Here is a 23,890-nt window from a genome sequence, read left to right on the forward strand (position 1 = left end):
TATTATAATGGCTGTGACTCGCATGTGAGCCAACGGCGCCATCTAGTGTAAAACTACAAAATCAAAAAGAATCTTGTCTTTGGCAATGTTGTGGACAGGGTGATCAAAGACGAGACGTCTCACTTAATTCCTATCCTTATATGGGCGTCATTGCGACGATTGTAACTTCCACAGTCCGGTATAGACTGTTGTCTGACTGTTCGCGAGTTGTAACTTATTATTATTATATTAACCCTTTCTGGGCGGGAACCTCTTTTGGTGTTTTAAACATTATGTTGTAATTTAGCTTTTGAAAAATAGCAGACCTACGAGCTCATAGCTTGTAGGTCTGCTGTTTTTGAAAAATAGTTAAAATGTGCCTCAAATCTTTCCGAAAATTGTCATGATTTAGATTATCTTTTTTCTTTTTTCGACGCCAGGCCTGAATGGGTTAATACATTATTTATGGTCCGCTGGAAGGTGCCGTTTTGTACCCTTCTCCTTCTGACGCTCCACTGTGTGTGTGTGTGTGTGTGTGTGTGGGGGGGGGGGGCGGGGGGGGGGGGGGGGGGGCGTGGCAGCAGTCAGCTGTGTATGTATTATGTATTTGACCTGAGTGTGTGTGTGTGTTTGGGGGGGTGGGAGGGTGAAGGGAGGGATTCCTCCTTGGAAACTGGGTCACTTCCCTCACAGTCTCTCTGTCTCTCTCTCTCTCTCTCTCTCTCTCTCTGTTAGTGTGCGTATAGTACTGATACCAATCCACGTTGACAAGCCAATATATGAACTACAAGGGGGTTCTCTGGGACTGTGTCCTCATTAGACGTTGTGCATTGGCAGCTATGAGTGTGCAGCTATGCAATCTTTTTTCATTCACTACAAGGGCGTTCCACCACGCCTCAAGCCTATTTTATAGGCTGGTCCGGTGCATCTCAGGAGCAGGACTGGTTTAAGGTAGAAGGAAGGCACTGGAGCAGACTCTGGACAGTACAAGCCTTTATTTAGCAGAATGCAAGTAATGGAGAGACAACGTTTCCATATTGACCATTACATCTTTGTCAGGTCTTGAAGATGTTAAAGTTACACTATGACTCAGTCTCAGTCGAACAAAATGGGGGAGAATGTCGTCCCCCCCCCCCCCTTCCAGGCCAATAGCGATGCTGGGATTCCAATGGTCCAAACATCAAGTTATTATCAATCTGTCCTAATTGGAGAGTGTGCACGTGTGCGTGCGTGTGTTTATAAGGTTTGCATGATGCTAAACTAGGCCGGTCTGAGGGGCCTTGGTTGAAATCTTGATAAACCTGGCCTTTTGTTGGCTTCAGCATGTTAAACTTCTTTCATAAGAAGTGGATTTTTTTTTCCATTTATGAGTTAGAGAGAGAGAGAGATAGAGATAACTCTTTTCTTGTCAGTGAATCTTGTCAGATGAGTGACGAGCTGCTACCTGTCTGTGACGAGCAATGCCTCCCAAATCCTCCAGGCCCTTATTAAAATATATATTGTTTTTTACTTAACCCACCAGGGTAGCTATTTTTGAATAGCCAACGTACAAATCTAAAATGACACAGGTGCTTCCCCGTTTTTAATGGGTCAAATAAAATACAGGTAGCATATTTCCACAATGTAGTATTGTGTAAGTATTGGCATCAAATGAAAAAATCTACCAGATCTACCAAGCTCACTGTGAGCTATTTTCAAAAGAGTACTTTTACTTTTGGTACTTCAAGTCCATTTTAATACCAATACTTTTGTACACAAAATGTGAGTAGCCTACTTTTTCCACCACTGCTCATAATGTAATGCCAATAAAGCTTCTTTCATTTGAACTGAATTGTAACTAATAACGGCTCATAATGCAATAACGGTTCGTAATGTCTAAAATGTAATGGAAGCTCATAATGGTCTGTGTGACAATAGTGATATAAAACACTTTCTGTCGACACATAATCAAAGTCCCTACTTGCAGTTCTGCAAGTAGATTGGCTATTTTCAGCATGCAACACAAGTTAGTTGACTAAAACTATAACTAAAACATTTCAAATGACTAAAATATGACTAAAACTCAATGGAATATGCATTGTATACCAATGGTAACTGAAGCGATACGAGTGAGAGACAGCAGCAGGAGAAAGAAAGAAAGACTTCTCTCTCTCCTGAAGTGAATGTTAGGTTCTAACTTCTAATTAAAAATCCCTTGAGAACGCTGAGGAACGCCGACCAGGCCGAAACGAGTACTGTACGTTGTCTGCTCGTCAGATGTCAATAAATCATGTGAAAAGGACATATATTGAGTGGGGGCCTTTCTTCATTTTTTTTAAACATTTGGGAAATACAAGTACATGTTTTTTTTTGTTTTTGCCACATAATGACACTCTCAAAATAGGGACACTGGGTCAAGCGTCAAAAAACTAAAGTTGTCCTTTAATTATTCAATGTGCCTTTTTAGTGTCCATTGTGTGCACTACCTGGCTGTAAAATGTATGTTCTTGCAGTCTGACACTTCTAGTTTCCTCTGTTATGACAGTTAGCTGTCAGTGTTCCGTACAAGTTACATATTAACCACTCATTAAATACTTCACAGATGGACCATAAATATTAGTGGCCTCTTGCTCATCCCACCGGAAAACATGCACGCGCGTGCGTGCGAGCGTGCACGTACGTGCGTGCGTGCGTGTGTGTGTGCGTGCGTGCGTGCGAGTGTGTGTGTGCGTGCGTGCGAGCCCGTGTGAGGACACTCAGATGAAAGTAATGGTGGGCAAGTAAGGCAGCCTGTGTATTTGTACACAGCATGTAAATAAAGCTACAGATCAAAGCATCATACCTGCTTTCAACCTCTGGGATGACCACAACACTGGCTGTCAAAGTGACCCATATATATATTCCACTTCAACAAGCGCTATGAGCTTGTAGATCTGCTATTTTTATCTTTTATTAGAGAGAGACGCTCTGGAGGCATCCGTATTAGACGCCCCGAAACACCGTAGCTGGCTCCTTTCCAAGTGAAGGAGCAACATGCTCTATACTCTGACACTCTCGCGTATCACTGAACTTCTCACCCTATCTCTAAGGGAGACGCCTCGCCACCCGTCTGAGAAAACCCATTTCGGTCGTGACCCAGAAGTGTGGGTCATGACCCTGTCTTTCTTGTGTCAATGTGTTAACATTCCTCATGCTAGCTATATGAGCATAGGGGTCTGTCATTTGGGAGTGTTTACACACAGCGCTGTCTGTCCCTCGCACGGCCTTCTAGACCAGTGGTTCCCAAAACGTCTTAGCCCCGTGACCCAAAACAGAAATTAGATATTCGCCTGGGACCCAAACTAGTGAAAACAGCAGATTTTCACTGCAATTTTCACTATACTCCTTGTCTTCTAATTTATGGAATTTATTAGATTTTCCTTTTATTTCTTCATGGAGTTACTGAAAATAATCGTTGAATTTTGGTTTAATGAAAAGTTTGACTTTTTTGTGTTTTAAATAATAATTAAAGCCCAAATTTAGGAAACAAAAAATAAGGGGACCCATAACTATGTGTCCGTGACCCACCGGGTCCAAACCCACTGTTTGGAAAACACTGCCCTGACTAAATCTGCGCTCCCCCCCCCCCCCCCTTCCATTTGTTCACTCAGAGTTACAGACCATGGTCATTCACTCTTTTATGGGTTTCTTCTCTTATCATTGTCCGCTCATTATGAATGTCCGTGGCAAAAAATGGAATTAATTAAGCCAAATTAATCCACAGTGAAGGACCATTATGTCTGCCCTTCATAACAGCTGTGGAGGAAGTTAGATGTCAGCTGACACTGGCACCACTTTACGTTATGATGATTTGACTCACCTGAAATGATGAAATGTCATTTCATGTTGAAAAGCAGTGTGATGCAGTGAATTGGTCTCCAGTGATTGGTTGAGGCTGTGACCACTGTGCGTTCCCGTTGTGTCCTGACAGATGACAGAGTTTGACAAGCTGGAGGACAGAGGAGGCAAGACGGATGCTTCCAAAAGCTGCTGCCGTTCCCCATGCACTCCCATGAAGCACCGCTCCCGCTCACAGGGTATACCTACTGCACACTACGCCGGTGGCCCCCCAAATCAATCATATTTCAACTGGGGACCCCTCCAAATCAATCATATTTCAACTGGGGACCCCTCCAAATTAATCATATTTCAACTGGGGACCCCTCCAAATTAATCATATTTCAACTGGGGACCCCTCCAAATTAATCATATTTCAACTGGGGACCCCTCCAAATTAATCATATTTGAACTGGGGACCCCTCCAAATTAATCATATTTCAACTGGGGACCCCTCCAAATTAATCATATTTCAACTGGGGACCCCTCCAAATTAATCATATTTCAACTGGGGACCCCTCCAAATTAATCATATTTCAACTGGGGACCCCCCCAAATGAATCATATTTCAACTGGGGACCCCTCCAAATTAATCATATTTGAACTGGGGACCCCTCCAAATTAATCATATTTGAACTGGGGGGGATTTCGTGATGATATCAAATTTTGTTGTTTACTTTTTCATGTTGTGTCACCTTAGCGTTTAACCACATAACCATTATTTTATGCTTTAGCTATTGAAAAATAGCAGATATACAAGCTCATATTGTGGCACTGAGTGCGGCGCTTGGAGCTTGTAGATCTGCTTTTTCATTGTGAATATGTGGCACAAATCTTTGAATATATATATTATATTCTTTCACAGCGAACATTTTTAACTCAAACCTTTGCTTCGGGGGTCCCCTGGAACAAGATATTCTCAGGTGGGGGTCGCCGGGCCAATTACATATTATTTTCGAGGTCTTTGACATGAACTATAGTTTAAGAATTTTTTCAGAAAAAAATCTTAGGATTCAGAATACATTTAGGGCTGCGTGTCTTAAGTACCAGGTCTTATTACTTAACTTAAGACCTGGAGGCGTGATCAATGCAATTTGGCTATTCTGAGTGGCCCAAAGAGCATTAAACCACGCCTCCAGGTCTTAAGTTATAAGTAATAAGACCTGGTACTTAAGACACGCAAAATACACAGCCCTTAGTCTGGGGTCTCACAATGGGCTGAGAAGCGCCGCTGCCCTGGTCAGCTGCAGTGTGACCGTGTGTCCTGCAGGGGGAGGCAGCCGTCTGGAGTCTGTGGGGGAGGACGACGAGCTGATGGTGAACGGAGACGCGGCGGGCGGCGCCGACGCGGCGGACAAGCCTCCGCACGGCCGCCGCAAACACTCGCTGCCTCAACAGCTGGACACATCTGGAGCACGACAGGTCAGCCGCCGTCACACCCCCCCCCCCCCCCCACCCACACCCCACTGCGGACAGAACGTTCTAAACAATTACAGTGTGTGACGAGAATGTTCCCGCCGACAGTGAGTGGAAGAAGGAAAGCACGAAACTGAAAGCTCCACAACGGCACTCCTCTTGTTTTATGTAACATAGAAATAAGTAAATAAATAATAACATTGTTTGTTCTCAGTTAAAGTCATATCCTGTACCTTTCTATTCCAATCAACCATAAGATATATTTAGAATTTCAAAAAAAAAAAAAAAAAAATGAAATCTATGATTCGTTACTTATTTATTTTCCACATGGAAACAATTTTGATGATCCTGCTAAATAACTGCACTAATTATATTGCGATTAGGCGTCCATGTAATAATTATAATGCGCCTTCCTTGTCTCTCGTCGTCGTTAATAATCCTTCCTTCCTCTGTGTTCTAGGAATATCAGATATTTTATAATGCTTCCTCCTCTGTGTTCTAGGAATATCAGATCTTTTATAATGCTTCCTCCTCTGTGTTCGTTAGGAATATCAGATCTTTTATAATGCTTCCTCCTCTGTGTTCGTTAGGAATATCAGATATTTTATAATGCTTCCTTCCTCTGTGTTCTAGGAACATCAGATCTTTTATAATGCTTCCTCCTCTGTGTTTGTTAGGAATATCAGATATTTTCTAATGCTTCCTCCTCTGTGTTCGTTAGGAATATCAGACGGTTAAGAAATGGGCCCGCTCCCTCAGCACGGTTCAAGTAGAGTCTCCATGGCGACTGGCCCAGCCGTCCATTATCTCCAACATCGTCCTGATGAAAGGCCAGGGCAAGGTGAGACACGCTTTGATCTGAAAGGCTAGCCGTGTATACTTTTACTCAAGTGGTGGACAAAGTATGTATACTCAAAAAGTAAATTCCCCAAGTATTCAAAAGTGACGCAAATTTGCACCACTGCATCTCGGAGGCAAGTACTGCACTTTTCAATTCAATTCAATTCAAAGGAGCTTTATTGGCATGAGAAAACATTATGTTTACATTGCCAAATGCAAGGGTCAAAATATAATAAACTGTTGAAAATGGGCTATATATAGTATATACGCTTGGAGGGGTATACAGCATTCTTTAAACAGAGCTACTGGTATGTCACATTGTGTCGTTATGTTATACAGGGTGTAAAGCGTTTTTGAAACAAATGGAAGCAATTATTTTGCAGTCACTTTGGGACAAATAGCGGCATGTCTTTCTCAAGACTATTTAAATAGCATACAAAAGAGCAGCTCTGTTTACATGTGCAGTAGGTCTACTTTTCATTCCACTGCGATTATTTGCAAATGTTGGCTACAAATTATCTCAGTAAACAGTTGACATGATGTACAATTTGCCCAATTAACATGATCCATTAACACTAGTCGTGGATGGAATTTAAATTGCGCACCTAGCACCCCTATAGTGGCACGAAGTGATGCGCTGTCACCTAAAAAATTGCAGATCTACTGTTACGCTCCTAATGTGGCACAAAGTGTCTACAGTGTGTGAGTTTGTATATCTGCTATTCTTGAATAGCCAAAGTATAAAATAATTGTTAAAGTGGTTTGAATAATAATGACACAGACGCCTTTTGAGGTTTGAATGGGTTACATGTGAGCTAATTATGATCTAATATCATCTTCAGGGATTGGGCTTCAGTATTGTTGGAGGACAGGACTCGGCACGCGGCCGGATGGGGATTTTTGTCAAAACTATTTTCCCCAACGGAGCAGCTGCAGCCGACGGAAGACTGAAGGAGGGTAAGGATACTTAACTAGTTCATGTTTTTATTTATTTGTATATATAAATTTTTATCCCACGATTTTGCAACCCATTTTTTCACCCAGTGTCAATTATCTAATGTAATCCTGGGCGCTACACTTCCTCTGCCAACCTGGGGGGGCAGCGGATTGACCTCATGCTTACTTCTATGCATGAGGAGTCCAAGCTGCTTCTTTTCACCTGACAGGGGGAGTTTCCCCGGCCGTACCTAGTGCGTGGAAGAAACACGTTATTCCGACTAGGGATGCCAAACGACTCATATTTGGCAAATCGATAAGTCGAGGCCGCAAATCGACGTGTCGATCGATCTTTTTCCTATTTATTTATTTTGTTGTTGCTGCGCAGCAGTTGAGGAGAACGCAACTATGCATTCCTTTAAGCAACACAACTACTGCAGCTGCATCCATATGTTTAGAATTTGCATCGAAGATCAAAGCCCAATAATGAAAACTAAACTTCGCTATCGGCTATGCTATTGGCTATATGTCCCAACTCTCAAGTGTCTGCAGCCTGTCACGAGTCCCGTAATGAACTGATACGGGACGCACGTTGTTCCGGGAATAAATACAGTATGAATGACGACGGGATTTGTTTGACAACTCTGTCCTGCTTTCTTCACAATGAGAAGAGAAGAGCGCTCACCGCTCAGAACAGAGCAGACCTGTGGCTGTCAGTTTACTTTACGGCATGTGTGAGAGTTGCCAATTTGTGAGAGAAATAAGCATTCAGGTCTATCAAAACAAGCCAAAATATATGTAGTGGAGCAAAAGTACAATATTTGGATCCTAGATCCTGTCCGTCAGTCCCTGTCACTGTCTTCACACTATCTACATCTGACCTGTTCTCACATTGCAATCTTTAAATGATCTGTTTGTCTCCTTCTTACTCTCCCTGTCCTTCTGTCTGTTTCTCTCCTTGTAGGAGATGAAATTCTGGAAGTAAACGGCGAGTCTCTTCAAGGCCTCACACACCAGCAGGCCATACACACCTTCAAGGTAACACCACCCCTAAAATGCACCACTGTTCAATTTGTCGACTATAAAACTATGACGAAAAATGTTCGAATAAGTATAGGCCTACTGACAATTTTGTCAACAAATAAAAACTAGACTAAAATGTTAGGGAGGGACTAGTAGAGAAGGCCAAGTCATTTTATGTTTGGTTGCGCTCGGGTGTTTCTCTCTGAAAATAGCAGATCTACAAGCTCACGACGCGTCATGCTGTGACACGTCGAGCTTCTGGATTGGCTATAAGTGTTTGAAGGGAAGGTGTTTTCCGCACACTCGACTTACTAATAACAACAGGTGCGTCGGCGACAAAGCAGCAGACTGCAGACACGTAGAGAAGGACCGCACACTGCCACTGGCTGGTTCGAGAGCTTTTTTTATTGTCAAAATGTTTCCTTCGACCTTCCTCAGGCATGGGGAAGGTCGAAGGACCGAAACGTTGCATTTGGACTATACAAAAAGCTCTTGAACCAGCAAGTGACAGTGTGCGGGTCTCCCAGCTCCTTCTCTCAGAATGCGAGTGTAAAATCTACAGCTGAAAATCAACTGTAGATTTTTAGTCGACTGAAATCTTACATTTAGTCGTCTAAAAGATCAGATGACTAAAATATGATTAGCTGAGACTTGACCATGACGCAGCCATTTATCTTTGTGGACCAGGGAAATGGTCCTCGCAGTGTCTAGTGCTCAAATTCTACTATACTTGTGGTATTGTGTTATTTGGTCGCACGCACACATGCACACACGCACAGACACACACAGAGACACACACACACACAGCTGACGAGGTGCTGTCTGATGGCACACTGTGACTCTGTATTAGCATCAGCCAGGAACGCAGCTCACAATATTTCTCAACTACGTGTCGTGGCCAAGAAAAAATGCTCAGTGATCCCATGGCCCATACACGCACTGTTTAGGAAGAAGACAAAACGGTTTCGGAGGGGAAAAGCAGCTGTAGGAAGTAGAGACATAGTATTAGGAAGTAGAGAAATAGTTTAGGATCTACAAGAAATGTTTAGGAACTATAGAGAAATAGTTTAGGAACTATAGTTTTTTTTAAGGGCTATAGAGAAATAGTAGATAAACACTTTAGGAAGAAAACAACTGGCAGGGATTTGATCAACAGTTTAGGAAGTAGAGGAACAGTTTAGAAAGTAGAGAAATAGTTTAGGAAGTAGAAAACCACTTTAGGAAGAAACAACTGGTTTAGGAATAAGATTAACAGTTTAGAACCGTTTAGGGAGCAGAGGAACAAAACCAAAAGAAGGCACGTGTTGTCTATGCTGGATGAAAGTGTCTCTCTCCGCTCTGCCCCCCCCACATGCAGCAACTGAAGAAGGGTGTGGTCACGCTGACCGTGCGCACGCGTCTGCGCAGCCCCAGCCTCACGCCCTGCCCCACCCCCACCCTGCTGAGCCGCTCCAGCTCGCCCAACTCCAACGCCAGCGGGGGGGCGACACCCGTGCCCTCCTCGGGACCGGAGGAGGCCGCTGACGGCCGCAAGGGCCCTGCCGGTCCCCCGGGCCCAGGGCCCAAGGACCGCGTCATCATGGAGGTCACCCTGAACAAAGGTCCGTTCCAGATAAAGTGTTCATTCCGTCGAGTAAAACTGTGACAATTTGTTTTGACCGTCGACAACCTTTTTATTGTATTTTTTACTGACGAAAACTAACCTAAGCTATGCCCCTAGGCTATGGAATGAGCTTCCACTCCACCTAAGAACTGTGGACATTTTCAAAGGACTGTTAAAAACTCACCGTTTTAAACAGGCCTTTCCATAGCCGGCCTGGTTAAATGTTGATTGCTTTATTTTGTCTTACTTTATTAATGATTTAGTTCTTAATTTGTTTTATTGACTTGTTTTCATTTTATTGTTGTTAAAGCACTTTGTGACTGTAATTGTCTGTGAAAGGTGCTCTATAAATAAACTTTACTTACTTACTTACTTACTAACCTAAGCTATGAGACTGAATATTTTTACAACAAGTTGTTCAACAAATGAAACCTAGACTAAAATGTTAGGGAGGGACTGGTGGAGAAGAGATCCAGTAGGACTAAAAGTCATTTTATTTTTGGTAAATTGCTGTCGAAATGAACACCGCTTACCAACGTTTCGACCTGGAAAGGTCTTCTTTGGGAAAAAATACCTTCCCAGGTGGAAACGTTATTTTGGTATTCCTTTAATGAAAGAACAGTAATGGTATACATCGTGGCTATGAGCGTGCAGCCTTTTATTCACTTTTAGACTTATTTACTACGGTCAGCAGCACCTCATCGATACTGGTGTGCGACCTTCTCCTTCTTCTTTGTTTGCCACTTTGCAGGAAAATAAATAATAACCAGTGTTCCAATGGATCCAATGTAGTTATTATTTAGTCACAAGCGCTTGTTAATACATTGGTTGAATATTTACAAGAACCCACTGGGAAACACATCAACAGTCGTGTGACCCACTGGTTTAAAATGAACATTATACAACAGGTAGTTTCGAGGACGCAATCTGATTGGTTGAAATGGCCTGTGCTTAAACGAGCACGGGTAGATGACTGATCAAAACATAAAAATCTCAGCCGTCTCGCAGAGCAGAGACGGCTGTCGGCTGAGTGGCTAGGCTAGTAGGCTAGCAGTTTGCATGGGACATTTGCCGTCGTAGTGGCTAAATCTGGCATCAATCACGGTGAAGCACACCCTCTCGTGTAATATTGCCTAAGTGAACTATGGTGTGCATTGTGTGGTTGTTTCTAGAGCCTGGCGTAGGGCTGGGCATCGGAGCATGCTGTCTGACCTTGGAGAACTCTGCCCCCGGAATCTACATACACAGCCTGGCCCCGGGCTCCGTGGCCAAGATGGACAGCAGACTCAGGTACTGTACCACGCACAGGACTAGTTACTGTACAGTATGTCCGATAGTATCTCCCGATATGTGCATACAATTCTATATCAGAACACATATCTGAATGGTACAGTATCTCAAGGGATCGTTCACCCCTCAAAATTACTTTTTTTTTATATTGATTACTCACCCCATGGAGACTTAAATTTCTTTTCTGTTTTTTTTGCATTCCTAAGCCAATGCTAACGTATCGTAGCCGAAACATTAGCATCTTTCCGCCGGTCATCAAATTATTGGCTCATGAGGAATGCGACATCTGCTATTTTCACTAGTTTGGGTCCCGGTCAAAACGTCTAATTCAAATAAAGAGTCCTGAGCTAAAAGGTTTTGGAACCACTGATACAACACACACACACACACACACACTCTGATGCGCATTGAGGAAGGGTGAGGCAGGAAGCAGAGATCCCAGGGGGCATAGCCTGGTGCCAGTTGAGCCCCCTGTGTGTGTGTATGGGACGGGGGGCAGGGGAGGGCCCTGTGTGTGTGTGTGTGCGTGTGCGTGTGCGTGTGTGTGTGTGTGTGTGTGTGTGTGTGTGTGTGTGTGTATGTGGGGCAGGGGAGGGCCCGCTGGTTGTGACAGGCGCTGGTGTGTTGCAGATGATTCCTATCCGTTCCTGTCACCTTAGCCTCGGAAACCCAGACGTTTTTATTTCCAGGGAGAAAAAAAAAGTCTGGGTCCGATTCCACTTCAGTTTGGCATAGAATAGCGCAAACGTCGATCACTCTCTGCTGATTTCTGATCGTCTGCACCTTTGTTAAATTTGACGCACACACGCACACCCGTACACACACACACACACACACACACACACACACTCCTCTCTCTCTCTGTCGCTCGAATTAATTAGTCTCATGTCCAGCAGCTGCTCACAGTTTCTCCCGGCGGATCCTGCCGGGAGCTGCCTATGCCATAGAAAGCATAGGTGAGTTCCAGGCTACTGTCACCTTGACTCAGCCAAACTACACTGATCTACGGTCCTAAGGCCTGTGGACCTGCTATTTTTGGCGTAGCCATTTATTGTATGAAAGGCTGAAAGACCTTACATTAAATGTTCCATGCATGTCCTCTAAGGAAAATATGGACCGGCTGATATGATATCTCTCTCGCTCTCTCTCTCTCTCTCTCTCTCTCTCTCTCTAGTCGGGGGGATCAGGTGCTGGAGGTGGACTCGGTCAGCCTCCGCCACGTGGCGCTGAGCGAGGCGTACGCCATCCTCAGTGAATGTGGCCCTGGGCCGGTCAGCCTCATCATAGGCAGACACCCCAACCCCAAGGTACACGCACACACACACACACACACACACACACACACACACACACACACACACACTTTTTATATACCTAACGTTTTTAGGATGACAGATTTAATGAATGCCATTTCTACAATTTGCCACTTTTTGGCCGTAACCCGTGCGCCGAAAATAGCAGATCTACACTCACACAACGTGTTGTATAGCACGACATGTTGTGTTCTTGTCTATCTGCTATTTGCTATAATATAGCACACATCACAACTAATATTATTAGTTGTGATGTGACCCCAGCTCACAACTATACTCATACGATCAGGCAGATCTCCAACCCCAACCCTTAAAGGGATATTTCACTTTCAAGGGGGCACTGTGGGGGAACTTGCCAACACTGTGTTGGCAAGTTCACAAAGAGCTTGTTTACCAGGGAGTCGGCTTGTTTGTGGAACACCTTTCCTCAACACATGGCAGCACTGCCATCTGTCTCACCTTCATGTTCTTTCTTTTGTTAGTTAGTTTAATTTATCAGACTCTGGCCATATGGAAGGTATAGTCCCCAACTCCCCAACCCATCACCTGTGCTAATATGCTAATGACCCCACCGCATCAATCATTCACGCTCACACAAACAGTAGTGGAAGCAGGTACTGCACTTTTTGCACTTGCTGTCGGGGCAAAAAACCCTCTTATCTCGATGTTTTAACTTTTTGTGTTTATTTAAAAAAAAATCACTTGATCACACGTACTACAGTGTCACACACAAGCATTTTGAGCTTGTAGATCTGCTTATTTTGCTGTTTTTGAATTTGAATCCTGAAATTTTTTTGTCCAAGTTTTTCCAAGTTTTGGACTTTGGAAAAAAATGTCTTATTTTAGATACTCACCCCAGCCTTGAATACATGGATATATATATATATATATATATATATATATATATATATGTATGTATATATATATATGTGTTTGTTTGTTTGTTTGGTTTTGTCGTTTTTCTGAGTCAATAATCCAATATAAGTTAATAGGAGACTAACCTTAACAAGAGCAAAACTATATTATCTTTGAACCTGGATCATCAGTAGGCCTCAGTGATTACACTGTGCCAGTTTTAAAGTTAATCTTATTTTATATAGTTTTGCACCATCTCCTAGTGACATAGAGTCACCTATATTATTGGATTATTGTCTGGACAAAAATTGGGTGAAGCATTCCTTCAATGTCGAGTGAAAACAGAAGCCACACTAGTATCGAGCCCTGTGGGACTCCGCACATGCACCAGAGACCCCAAAAGGGCTCCAGTCCACACACAGGAACAGCTGGAATGCGCTGACTTAACACGGCAGCCTTTATTATTGTCATAAACGCTGTGGGGTTGTGTTAATGTACCATATGTAGGACTGCTGGGAGCGTGCGTGCGTGCGTGTGTTTCATAAGGAATGCACCATTTAATGGATGGGAGGGAGGTTTGAAAGGCCATGGAGCCCTTTTTAGGGGTTCACAGATTCTTAAGTGCGGCGGTTCCTATAAGCAGTGCATCTGGACCCATTTGTTGGGGTTAAACAATCTCGACCTGTTGTGCGCTTGTAGACCTGAGCTTGTAGATCGGCTGTAGAGTGACATGGAGTGACAGAGAGAATTAAAGCTAAATAAACACCAATTAAGCCCTAAGTGGCAATAACACGATTATGAAAATATACGCGCATTATCAAAAGTCAAAGTATTTGCAGAAGGGAGAAAGGTTCACGTTGTGCAGAGGCAAAACACAGTGTCGCAAAGTACCGCACTTTTTAAGTAGGGCTATTATTTTGAGGGGTTTTGTTTTTCTTTACTTGAGTATTCATTTTTGTCAATAATATATGCTTACTCCAGTACATCTCAGAGGCAAATATTGTCATTTTTTTATACTACGTTATTCGAAAACTTTAGTTACAGTTATCGTTGGTTTGCAGATTTCGATTATTATTACAAAAAAACTACATCGACCACTTGAGTCCTCATTTATACTTTTGGCTATACAAAAACCCATCTACGTGTTCACAACGTGTTGAATGGTGACACCTTTTAAGCTTGTGGATCATGTATGAAAAAGAGTATAAAACAATGGTTAAAATGTGGTTAAAATCTAAAATGACATTCTTTCCCGTATTGAATGGGTTAAATGTCTGAGTACCTCCTTCTCCACTCTGTAAAAGGCTATGATTTCTTCATGCTTTGATTATTTGCGTCTCCACTTTGCAGCCAGCGTGCATACGTGCGTACGTGTGTGCGTACAGTACGTGGGGGATCTCTGTCCTCCCTTTGTGCTTTCCATATTCCTTTAGTGCAAGTAAAAGTACTTCTGCATTTTACTTAAAAAGTATGAAAGTATTGACACCAAAACATAAAAGTGCCCCTGCAGAGTGTCCCATGCAGTGTCTCAAAACCTTTTCCAAAGTAGCAGATCTACAAGCTATACCGTATAGATATTTCCAATAGCCAAATAATTAGATGGGGCTTAATCCATTTTGACCTGAGATCAGATTCTAAAAATGTCTTCTACATCCTTTTTGACAGTTTTCTGAAAAAGCTATGTTTCTATGTCAGTCGTTCTTCGATTTTTCAAATATAGCAGCTCTACAAGGCAGCTCGTAGATCTGCTATTTTTCAATAGCTAAAGCATAACATAATGCTACGTAACACCAAAAGGGGTTCCCGCCCAAAAATGGATGAATTGGTTATTACGGTATGTTACGTTTTGTGATAATAATACAAAATCTACAAAGTTACGAGTGGGTTTTTTTTTCTTTCAAATAACTGTAGTGGTGTAAAAACATACGGAGTATATCGGAGTAGTGTAGAGTTGAGAAGCGTATTAAAGTATTGAAAATAGTGAAACGCAAATTAAAGTAAAAGTACCTGAAAGAGTACAGTACTTGAGTAAAAGTACTTTCTGCTGCTGGTTTCCCGCTTTCAGCCAGCATCTGTGGGAGGTTTCCATCTTTTTTTTTCCTTTTCTCAGTTACATTCCACATTCCTCCCAATGCAGGTCGCAGCCAGCAGACACTGTCGGTTCAATCCCCACCCACCTTTTATGAAACCCAACACCTTGAGCAAGGCGCCCAGACAGGAAATGTAATATTAGCTTTACTCGGAGCTGCAGAAATATGGATTTCCCTGCAAGGCACACAAAAAGGTGCTTTAGCGTCTCTCTCCCTGTACACTCGGGGCCCAAGACGATACCCCTGTGAATTCACACCTACTGTATCCCACCGATATGTCAAACATGCCCCTGAGGTAGAAGAAATATGGAACCATTTCAGATTGATGGTGTTTAATATTTTCCAGTTATTACAGTTGACTATAACTGAAGAAATAACGGGGGGAAAAAATACTACATTTGGAAAAGTATTTGAGTTAAAGTGGCAATATCTAACTTTTTTTGTAGTGAATACATTTTAATTTTGTCCCATCTGTATGGTAGACTGTTAATACAATATAACTTATACAATGGTATGTTGTCTCCCTGCTCTTCTATTGAGACATTTTGCTCGTGTCAAAGGTCATGTCTCACCTAGACACAAGGATCTGACACGAATTATGACCTGATGGTCAAGATTCAGTGTATCCCCTGAGCAAGCAGGCAGGCTCAATGGCAAAAATGTTTGCACTTGCGCGGGAAACCAGGTTCAAATCTGGGTTAGAAGCTGGGTTAGTTTTAACTACAACTAAAGTAATAACAAAAACTTGAATTGGAACAGCATTTAATTAAAGGCAGGCACAATAGCATCATACTGTATATGCGAAATGGCACAGGATATTGGCATACACAGGAACATAGTTAATACGCTGACAAAGACACATCCAATAAGAAAACACAACACAAGCAAGACCACAATTTTAAGTCTTGAAAGTCTTGAAATGGCATGTATTCAAAATAGTATCTTCTAGCCATTGTTGACATCAAAAGATAAGTCCTAAACATTTTAGATGTTAGTGTTGGCTGCAGATGTACAAGCATGTACATCTGATATTATTAAAGAAAATGGTACAGTAGAATCGGCCTCTGCAGGTCTTAATACAACTATAAAAACTAAACTACAATACACGCTTTAAAATCAAATTAAAACAAACTGCTATTGAAAACAAAGTGGAAAAAAATAATAATTAAAAACTCAATAAAAAAATGTAAACCTATACTGACCTTGCTCTGCACTCTGTTAAAGATTTGCCTGGGGCCTATAGCCATATGAATTCATCCCTCTATCCCACCCACATGTCAAACATGTCCAGGAGCTAACAAGAAACATGAGCTGCCATTTCAGGCCAGCGCTATTTCTCTCGTCTTTCAGTGGAGTGACAGATTTCATTAGGAGAAGAGAAGACTATCAACCACGTTAAAGCTCATACGTTAATGTTGAGCCGTATCCCTCAGGGCTCAATACTAGGGTATTTTCTGTTTCCGGCTGTACATTAAATATATTCGCAGGAAATATCAGATAGCTATAGCCTACTCAATACGCAGTCAAGTTATTATTTTCATTATGAATAAATACATTTACTCAAGTACTGTACTTAATTAAAAAAGGTACTTTTGCTTCAGTACTGTATGTTCATTTTCAATAATTCATTCTTCTACTGTGCAACGGGCAAATATTGTACTTTTTTAGTGCAAACCTACAATAATTTGTATACGTATTTCCTAATAGTAGCCCGGGTGTTTAATATGCAAAATCGTTTTTGACCCTGGACGTTTAAGAGGAACCGGGCGGCTATTTGCGCCAGGCTATTATTTATGTTTGCACTGGCCTGCACTGGGCCATTATTTGGTGACAATTCCAATTAGGTTGTAATATGGGGGAAAATGTAATATGGGGTTAGTCAGGGCCAGGGTGCGATTCAAAAAGCCTGCAGTTCTGCCAGGGTAGATATTCGGCTCGTGGTCGTCAGGCAGAGGTTCTGAGCCTACTTCTACATAAGCACGATTAGTGCTTTGTATACGTATTTCCTAATAGTAGCCCGGGTGTTTAATATGCAAAATCGTTTTTGACCCTGGACGTTTAAGAGGAACCGGGCGGCTATTTGCGCCAGGCTATTATTTATGTTTGCACTGGCCTGCACTGGGCCATTATTTGGTGACAATTCCAATTAGGTTGAAGACAAATAGCCCCACTGCAAATTATATCCCTAGCTTTTTTCTTATGGGGGGGTATTATTTGGACAGCGTGTTTAATACGCAATATGGTGTCAGACCCCGGGCGTTTAATAGGGTATTCACACTATTCATTCGAACCGTTTCCGAATACGGTTGCCTGGTCCCCACTGGCCATGATTCACATTGCCCGAGATTCAACAGCGCACCCGGGTACACTTGCATAACACACTTTGATCCTCCAGGTGGCGGTGTGCTTGATGGCTGGCGCGCACGGACACTGACCATCAGCTCTGCGACATATAAAACAATAAAATCCAGACACACTGCATTGCTTTGCCGTTATACTACTGTACTTCACTGTCAGCCTGCCTGCTATTCACTGTGTCAGTCAGTTCTGTGCTCCAGTGTCGTTGGATTAGTTTGCTATAGATTCTACTTTAGCATTATTATTATTTTGTTTTACTTTGGAGACTATGCCAAACAAAGCCCAAGAGCCACACATGTAGTCCGCAAAATAAGATTAGCGCGTACTGCGCGTATACACAGATTAAACAGGAGACGGGCGGCGTTGAGAAATGCGCTGGCGTTACGCGCCGCGCAGCATCTGTGGGTTTTTTTTACGCTTGGCTCGTCGACTAGAGATTATGTCACGTTCTAAAAAAAATCAGTCCACTTCCTTCTTTAGGTACGCATGCATTCACATTGGAACGATCCGTATCCGAATACACTTCAATGGTCCAGAGACCCGCCCCCCATGCGGTCCCGGGGACGGTTGGGCGTTCCGCTCCCGGGAACGGTACGCATCTTTCACACTGCCACAACATCTGCCAAGTGGTCCCGAGTGCGCACCCGGGACCATACAGTGTGAATCGCCCCTAAAAGGAACCGGCCGGCTCTTTGAGGCAGGGCTACTATTTGGAAATATACGGTATCTGAACTGAATACTTCTGCCACCACTGATCATAAGAGGCACTGTATAGGAAACAAAACAGTAAACAGCAGTAGCTCGAAGGAACCGTTGACTTCAGAGTAGCAATCAATATCATTCATGTCCGTCCTGGGATTCGAACTTAGGTCGCCGACTTGACCAAGGGGAGATATTGAGCTTGGAGGTTCAGTTGAATTCAGAATTACATGCTCATAAATACCAACTATTATTCAAGCTGGAGAAAATGAGATAAAAATATGCGCGTGCGTGCGTGCGTGTGTGTGTGTGTGTGTGTGTGTGTGTGTGTGTGTGTGTGTGTGTGTGTGTGTGTGTGTGTGTGTGTGTGTGTGTGTGTGTGTGTGTGTGTGTGTGTGTGTGTGTGTGTGTGTGTGTGTGTGTGTGTGTGTGTGTGTGTGTGTGTGTGGTGTATGTGTGTGGGAAGGGAAGCGATTGTGCACACATGCTTGGACGAACATAATTATGCATGTATGTACGCACAGCTAATCACAGCTCTGTAATAATGGTGTTAGTGTAGTGTTCTGCAGTTTAAGCAGAATGCAAGTCTTTCTTGTGCCAGGCTATAATTATGTTTAATATCTCGTGTTTCTTTTTTCTTTTTTCACTTTGTCAAGCACAAATAGCAGATCTACAAGCTCACAACAGCTCACAACAATCGCCGTGATGCATTGTGACTAGGTTGTACAGTAGATTTGCTATGCTATACTACCTTTTTTTGAAATACTTAAACTAATGTTGTCTGTGGGTTTGTATACATATTCAACCAATGAAATGTATTAAAAACAGCTTGTGACTAAATTACAGTGGATCCATATATGGAACAGTTTTATTTGGACCTGTGACAATGTTATATATTGGCCACATTATGTGTGTTGTTGTTGTGTTGTGATTCAACACGTGTCCTTTATGTTGCTTCTTGATCTCCACTGCCACCTACTGGTGTTTAATAATATGTCTGGCAGGACCAGCCACGCTTCATAGAAAACAGGAACAGAACAGGATCTACATTCTGCCAGCAGCTCTTTTGACGAGTTCTAAGTGGACCATGCGTGTCGTGTAAGGCACAGGGTTCTCATAAAAAAGATTCGTATTTACACTTGTTTGAAACAATCCTTATATTTTAATAATATCTGATGATCATGTTTTACATCACGGCACTCCATCTTTAACAACCACATCTGGGAAAGGTGCGTTACGGCGTTCAAAGTGTCCCCCCTGTCAGGTGTAAAGGAGCAACTTGGACACTCAGGCATGAAGGAAGCATGAGTTCAAGTCCGTCGCTCTCCCCATGTCCCCCATATATGGGGGACTAGGATGGCGGAGGGTGTGTAGAGCCCAGGATCACATTAGATAATTGACACAGGGGTGAAAAATGGGTTACAAAATCGGGGGATAAAAATGATAAAACTGTGTGGTGTCATGTTGTGGTTGTATGTAGGTGTCGGAGCAGGAGATGGACCATGTGATCGCTCGCTCCACGCACAGAGAGAGCCTCAGCAAGGACGGACACACGGCACCCCACGCTCTAGGTAGGAAGCGCTTTAACATAAGTACATGCTTTTGTACCTTTATGCGAGTACATTTTCAATTCCGGTCTATTACTTGTTACAGAGTGGTTCTATATTTTGCAGTATTGGTATTTTTACTTAAGTAAAATATTGAAGTACTTTTTCCACCCCTGCACTTCACATTGCAACATTTCCTCATTGACTTCCATTGTGCACAATGCATGCATGACGAACACGAGCAAAGCTGATTCTGACCATTATTATGCTTGTGCGCTTTAGTTTAAACTATGGTACTGATCCTAAATCAGCTGTAACGAGAAGGCTTTTCAACATTAAAACTAATAATGAAGAAGAGGAGAAAAAACTTAAAGGGCAAGAGAAAAAACAAACCGAAGAAAGATTATGCGTTTTGCTCATTGGCGTGATTTCAAAACTGCCGACGTGGGGAACATTTGTGCCAACGTGGAATACGTACATTGCGTACTGCATATGGGTCAGCTTGCAATTAGAATGGGAGGTACTGTAACAGATCTTTAGCGTTGGCATTCTAAGACGATGTGATGTTATGCTGGTGTGTCCAGGCATTCCGTCTAAGAGTCCGTCCCCCACAGTGAAGTGCAAGCAGGGAGAAGGTTCCCCTGGTCTCAGCTGGACCATGAAGAGGTTCCTGGAGCCCGCAAGCAGGGTAAGACTGGCACAATGCTGACACGGAGACATGCTTCACTACACTGCAGGGTTGTTCATAGTTCTCAATGTTCCATTCGTTTTCGTCTGTACTTCTTTTTGAATTGTTCGTTCATGTGTGTTATTATTTTTGCTTTGTCTTCATGTTTTTGATTTAGCTCTAATTAAGGTGTTTTTGCACACTGGTATGCCTTTTTTTCCCGGCTGAATATCGAATTTCGGAGGACCCTAAAAAAGCACACTGCCGCCGGATATCTTTTCCGTATAAAGTTTGTCCGGAGCGTGGTCGGTTGTATCCGTTTCCCGGAGCTGCGGTGACAGGCTGACAGCTAGTGATAGCCTACTACTTTTGGATCTGCAAAAAACACACCCGCAACCAAATTAGTGTGGGACTTTTTTTTTATATTTTTTATGTGGTTTTATGTTTTGAAAATGTAATATGGGGGAAAATGTAATATGGGGTTAGTCAGGGCCAGGGTGCGATTCAAAAAGCCTGCAGTTCTGCCAGGGTAGATATTCGGCTCGTGGTCGTCAGGCAGAGGTTCTGAGCCACTACTACTTCTACATAAGCACGATTAGTATTATTGCCATCACCTGGGTGGGTCAAACGTATGACTTTCCAAGCGTCAAGCTGTGTACGTGTTCAACAACACAGCCATGCAAAATAACACTGACAGCTATGAGGTGACACGGACGCTTGGCATCCTTATTTGGATTGGCATTGGACAATCGCGTTTGGGTCGGGGTTTTAGCGAAGGGCTTAATTGGCAAGGACTAAATTGGGGGAGAAAGATGGGTAAAAAGCACCAACAAAGACAAAACAAATAGTCACCCTGACCCTGGCATAAATACATGCTTCTTTAACATGTGATTGTCCTTCATGTCCCTTCTCTTCCTATGGCCGTGCAGCAAGCGTCTCTCAGCTCCGAGTCGGAGCTGGCCCAGTACTTCTCCCTGCAGGAGGTGGTGGGCTCCAGCCACTACTCCTCCCTGCTGTGTGAGTCCATGGCTCTGGGATCCAGCGACGACGATATGCAGCTGCACCAGCGCAGCTGCACTGCTGCCTCCATGGAAGACTCCTCTGTGCACGCACGCGGTACGGTCCGCTACCTTCCCCCCCCCCCCCCCCCACTGCTGATTAAAAAAAAACACTAAAGAAAAACAAAGCTATGGTGACTAAAACTAGTATATTGGCAATTATAAACTAGACTAAAATGTTCGGGAGGGACTCGCTGTAACTAGTGGAGAAGATATAAAAAAACCCACTAAAGAAAAACAAAGCTATGGTGACTAAAACTAGTATATTGGCAATTATTATCTAGACTAAGATGTTCGGGAGGGACTCGCTGTAACTAGTGGAGAAGATATAAAAAAACCCACTAAAGAAAAACAAAGCTATGGTGACTAAAACTAGTATATTGGCAATTATAAACTAGACTAAAATGTTCGGGAGGGACTCGCTGTAACTAGTGGAGAAGACATAAAAAAAACCACTAAAGAAAAACAAAGCTATGGTGACTAAAACTAGTATATTGGCAATTATAAACTAGACTAAGATGTTCGGGAGGGACTCGCTGTAACTAGTGGAGAAGACAAGTCCTTTATGGGCTTTATGGGCTTTATGCGAGCAGGTGTAATGGAATTGGTATATCGTATTGTCTGTTTAGTTGAGTATTGTCAATTTCCAATAGTTTTACTTCTGCTCTACTACATCTCGGATCCAAATATTGTACTTTTACTCCACTACATATATTTGAAAACGTATTATTATCACAAAACATACATTTGCCATTTCAACCCCATATACATTTCAGTTATTTGAAAATAGCCGACCTACAAGCTCACAATGTGCCGTGATGCATCACATTGTGAGCTTGTAGATCGGCTAGATTTTCAAAAGATGAAATGGGACATTTCTGCGTAATGATTACTTTTACTTTGAAGTACTTGAAGTACATTTTGATGCCAATACTTTTATACTTTTACTCAAGCACGTTTTGAACTTATGACTTGTACTTGCAATAGAGTATGGATATTGAAACACCCTGTTACTGAACAAACACTTCGAGTGTATAGAGCGTTGCAGTCCCGCCCCCTTTCAGAACGACGAGTGGCCCCGGAAATGATTCTCCATTAATTTTCTCCATAGGCTTTTCAAAAAGTATTTATATAAAGGCGGTTACGCCGCGGACAAAGCCAACTCTGATCGTGACAAATCATGACAATAATTACAATGTTTTGGGCCGATCAAATAATTGGTAAGAAGAAAAACAAAACAAATAGTGTTGTATCCTGCCTTTATTTTCTTCTTTCAAATGATTTGATCGGCACAAAATATTGTGTTTGTTGTCACGATTCGTCACGATCCGAGTCGGCTTTGTCGACCGTCTTTATATAAATACTTTTTGAAAAGCCTATGGAGAAAATGAATGGAGAATCATTTCCTGGGCCACTCGTCGTTCTGAAAGGGGGCGGGACTGCGCCTTTCTTAGGCCTCTTCCTCCTGGTTGCTTCTGTGTTCTTACTAACAACAACAGCGCATGTTTAGGGCAGTGGGGCTGACATATTCGGCTGTATTAGCAGGGGTCCCTTCAGTTCCGTGTGTGTGTGTACTGTGTGTGTGTGTGTGTGTGTGAACATGTGTTCTCTGACTCCTGCTACAGGCGTGGCAGGGGGCGCGGCGCACCCAGCGGACGGTAAGCCCCGCGGCGGCGGCTCCACCAACCACCACGCGGACGCCGCGCGCCAGCCCAGCGTGTGCGGTAGCCCCGCCTCCGCGCGGAGCCCGCTATTGCGCCAGCGGCGAATCATGTGCTACGACGAGGACGAGCCCTGCAGCGACGAGGAGGATGAGGAAGACCTGGAGCACGCCCGTCCCGGGCCCGCCGCGCTCACCTTCGGGAGGGCCAACAATCCACGGTAATTTACTCATGGAGAGGCTCATCAATCCAATCAGGCCTGATTGAATGGCAGGTTGTTCCCTGGCCACGCACATATATAAGTGGCCTAGCTGCACTCATGAACCTATTTCCGAGAGACACTCTTTCGCCCCCCCCGTTCTCCCCTTTGGCCAAGCTTTTTTTGTTACTTTTCAAGATGACATAATATGTCATCTTGAAAAGTAACAAAAAAAACTACTGTCATTGTCAGCGGAAAATAAATCCATATTATGGATTTATTTTCCGCTGACAATGACAGTAGTTTGGGGAATTTGTCAGGTGTGAAATTGAACAGGGTAAAAAAATGATCTACAAGCTCACAACGTGTCACGGTTGCAAATTGTTGTTGTACTGATTTTTTGACGAAGACGTAACATTTTCATAATTTCAGTTAAACCTAAATGTTTTAATTCTAGTGTTAGTTATTTTTATAACAAGGGATGTTTGATATTGACTTCAT

The 23,890-nt window shown here is 43.0% G+C and overlaps 1 protein-coding gene across 1 annotated transcript in view; it reads left to right on the forward strand.

Moving 5' to 3' along the window:
• pdzd2 (PDZ domain containing 2) overlaps positions 1–23,890 on the forward strand; it is a 129,330-nt gene that overhangs the window by 80,612 nt on the left and 24,828 nt on the right. The window contains exons 11-22 of the mRNA XM_080766564.1: positions 3,929–4,034; positions 5,105–5,256; positions 5,972–6,091; positions 6,933–7,047; positions 7,991–8,064; positions 9,407–9,650; positions 10,825–10,942; positions 12,117–12,249; positions 19,738–19,828; positions 20,389–20,492; positions 21,401–21,587; positions 23,155–23,410. Coding sequence (XP_080622690.1) covers positions 3,929–4,034; positions 5,105–5,256; positions 5,972–6,091; positions 6,933–7,047; positions 7,991–8,064; positions 9,407–9,650; positions 10,825–10,942; positions 12,117–12,249; positions 19,738–19,828; positions 20,389–20,492; positions 21,401–21,587; positions 23,155–23,410 — 1,700 coding nt within the window. The remainder of the gene's footprint in view (positions 1–3,928; positions 4,035–5,104; positions 5,257–5,971; positions 6,092–6,932; positions 7,048–7,990; positions 8,065–9,406; positions 9,651–10,824; positions 10,943–12,116; positions 12,250–19,737; positions 19,829–20,388; positions 20,493–21,400; positions 21,588–23,154; positions 23,411–23,890) is intronic.

The sequence above is a fragment of the Protomyctophum bolini genome (genome assembly GCF_963924005.1).
Source record: "Protomyctophum bolini genome assembly, chromosome: 6".
Taxonomy (NCBI): domain Eukaryota; kingdom Metazoa; phylum Chordata; class Actinopteri; order Myctophiformes; family Myctophidae; genus Protomyctophum; species Protomyctophum bolini.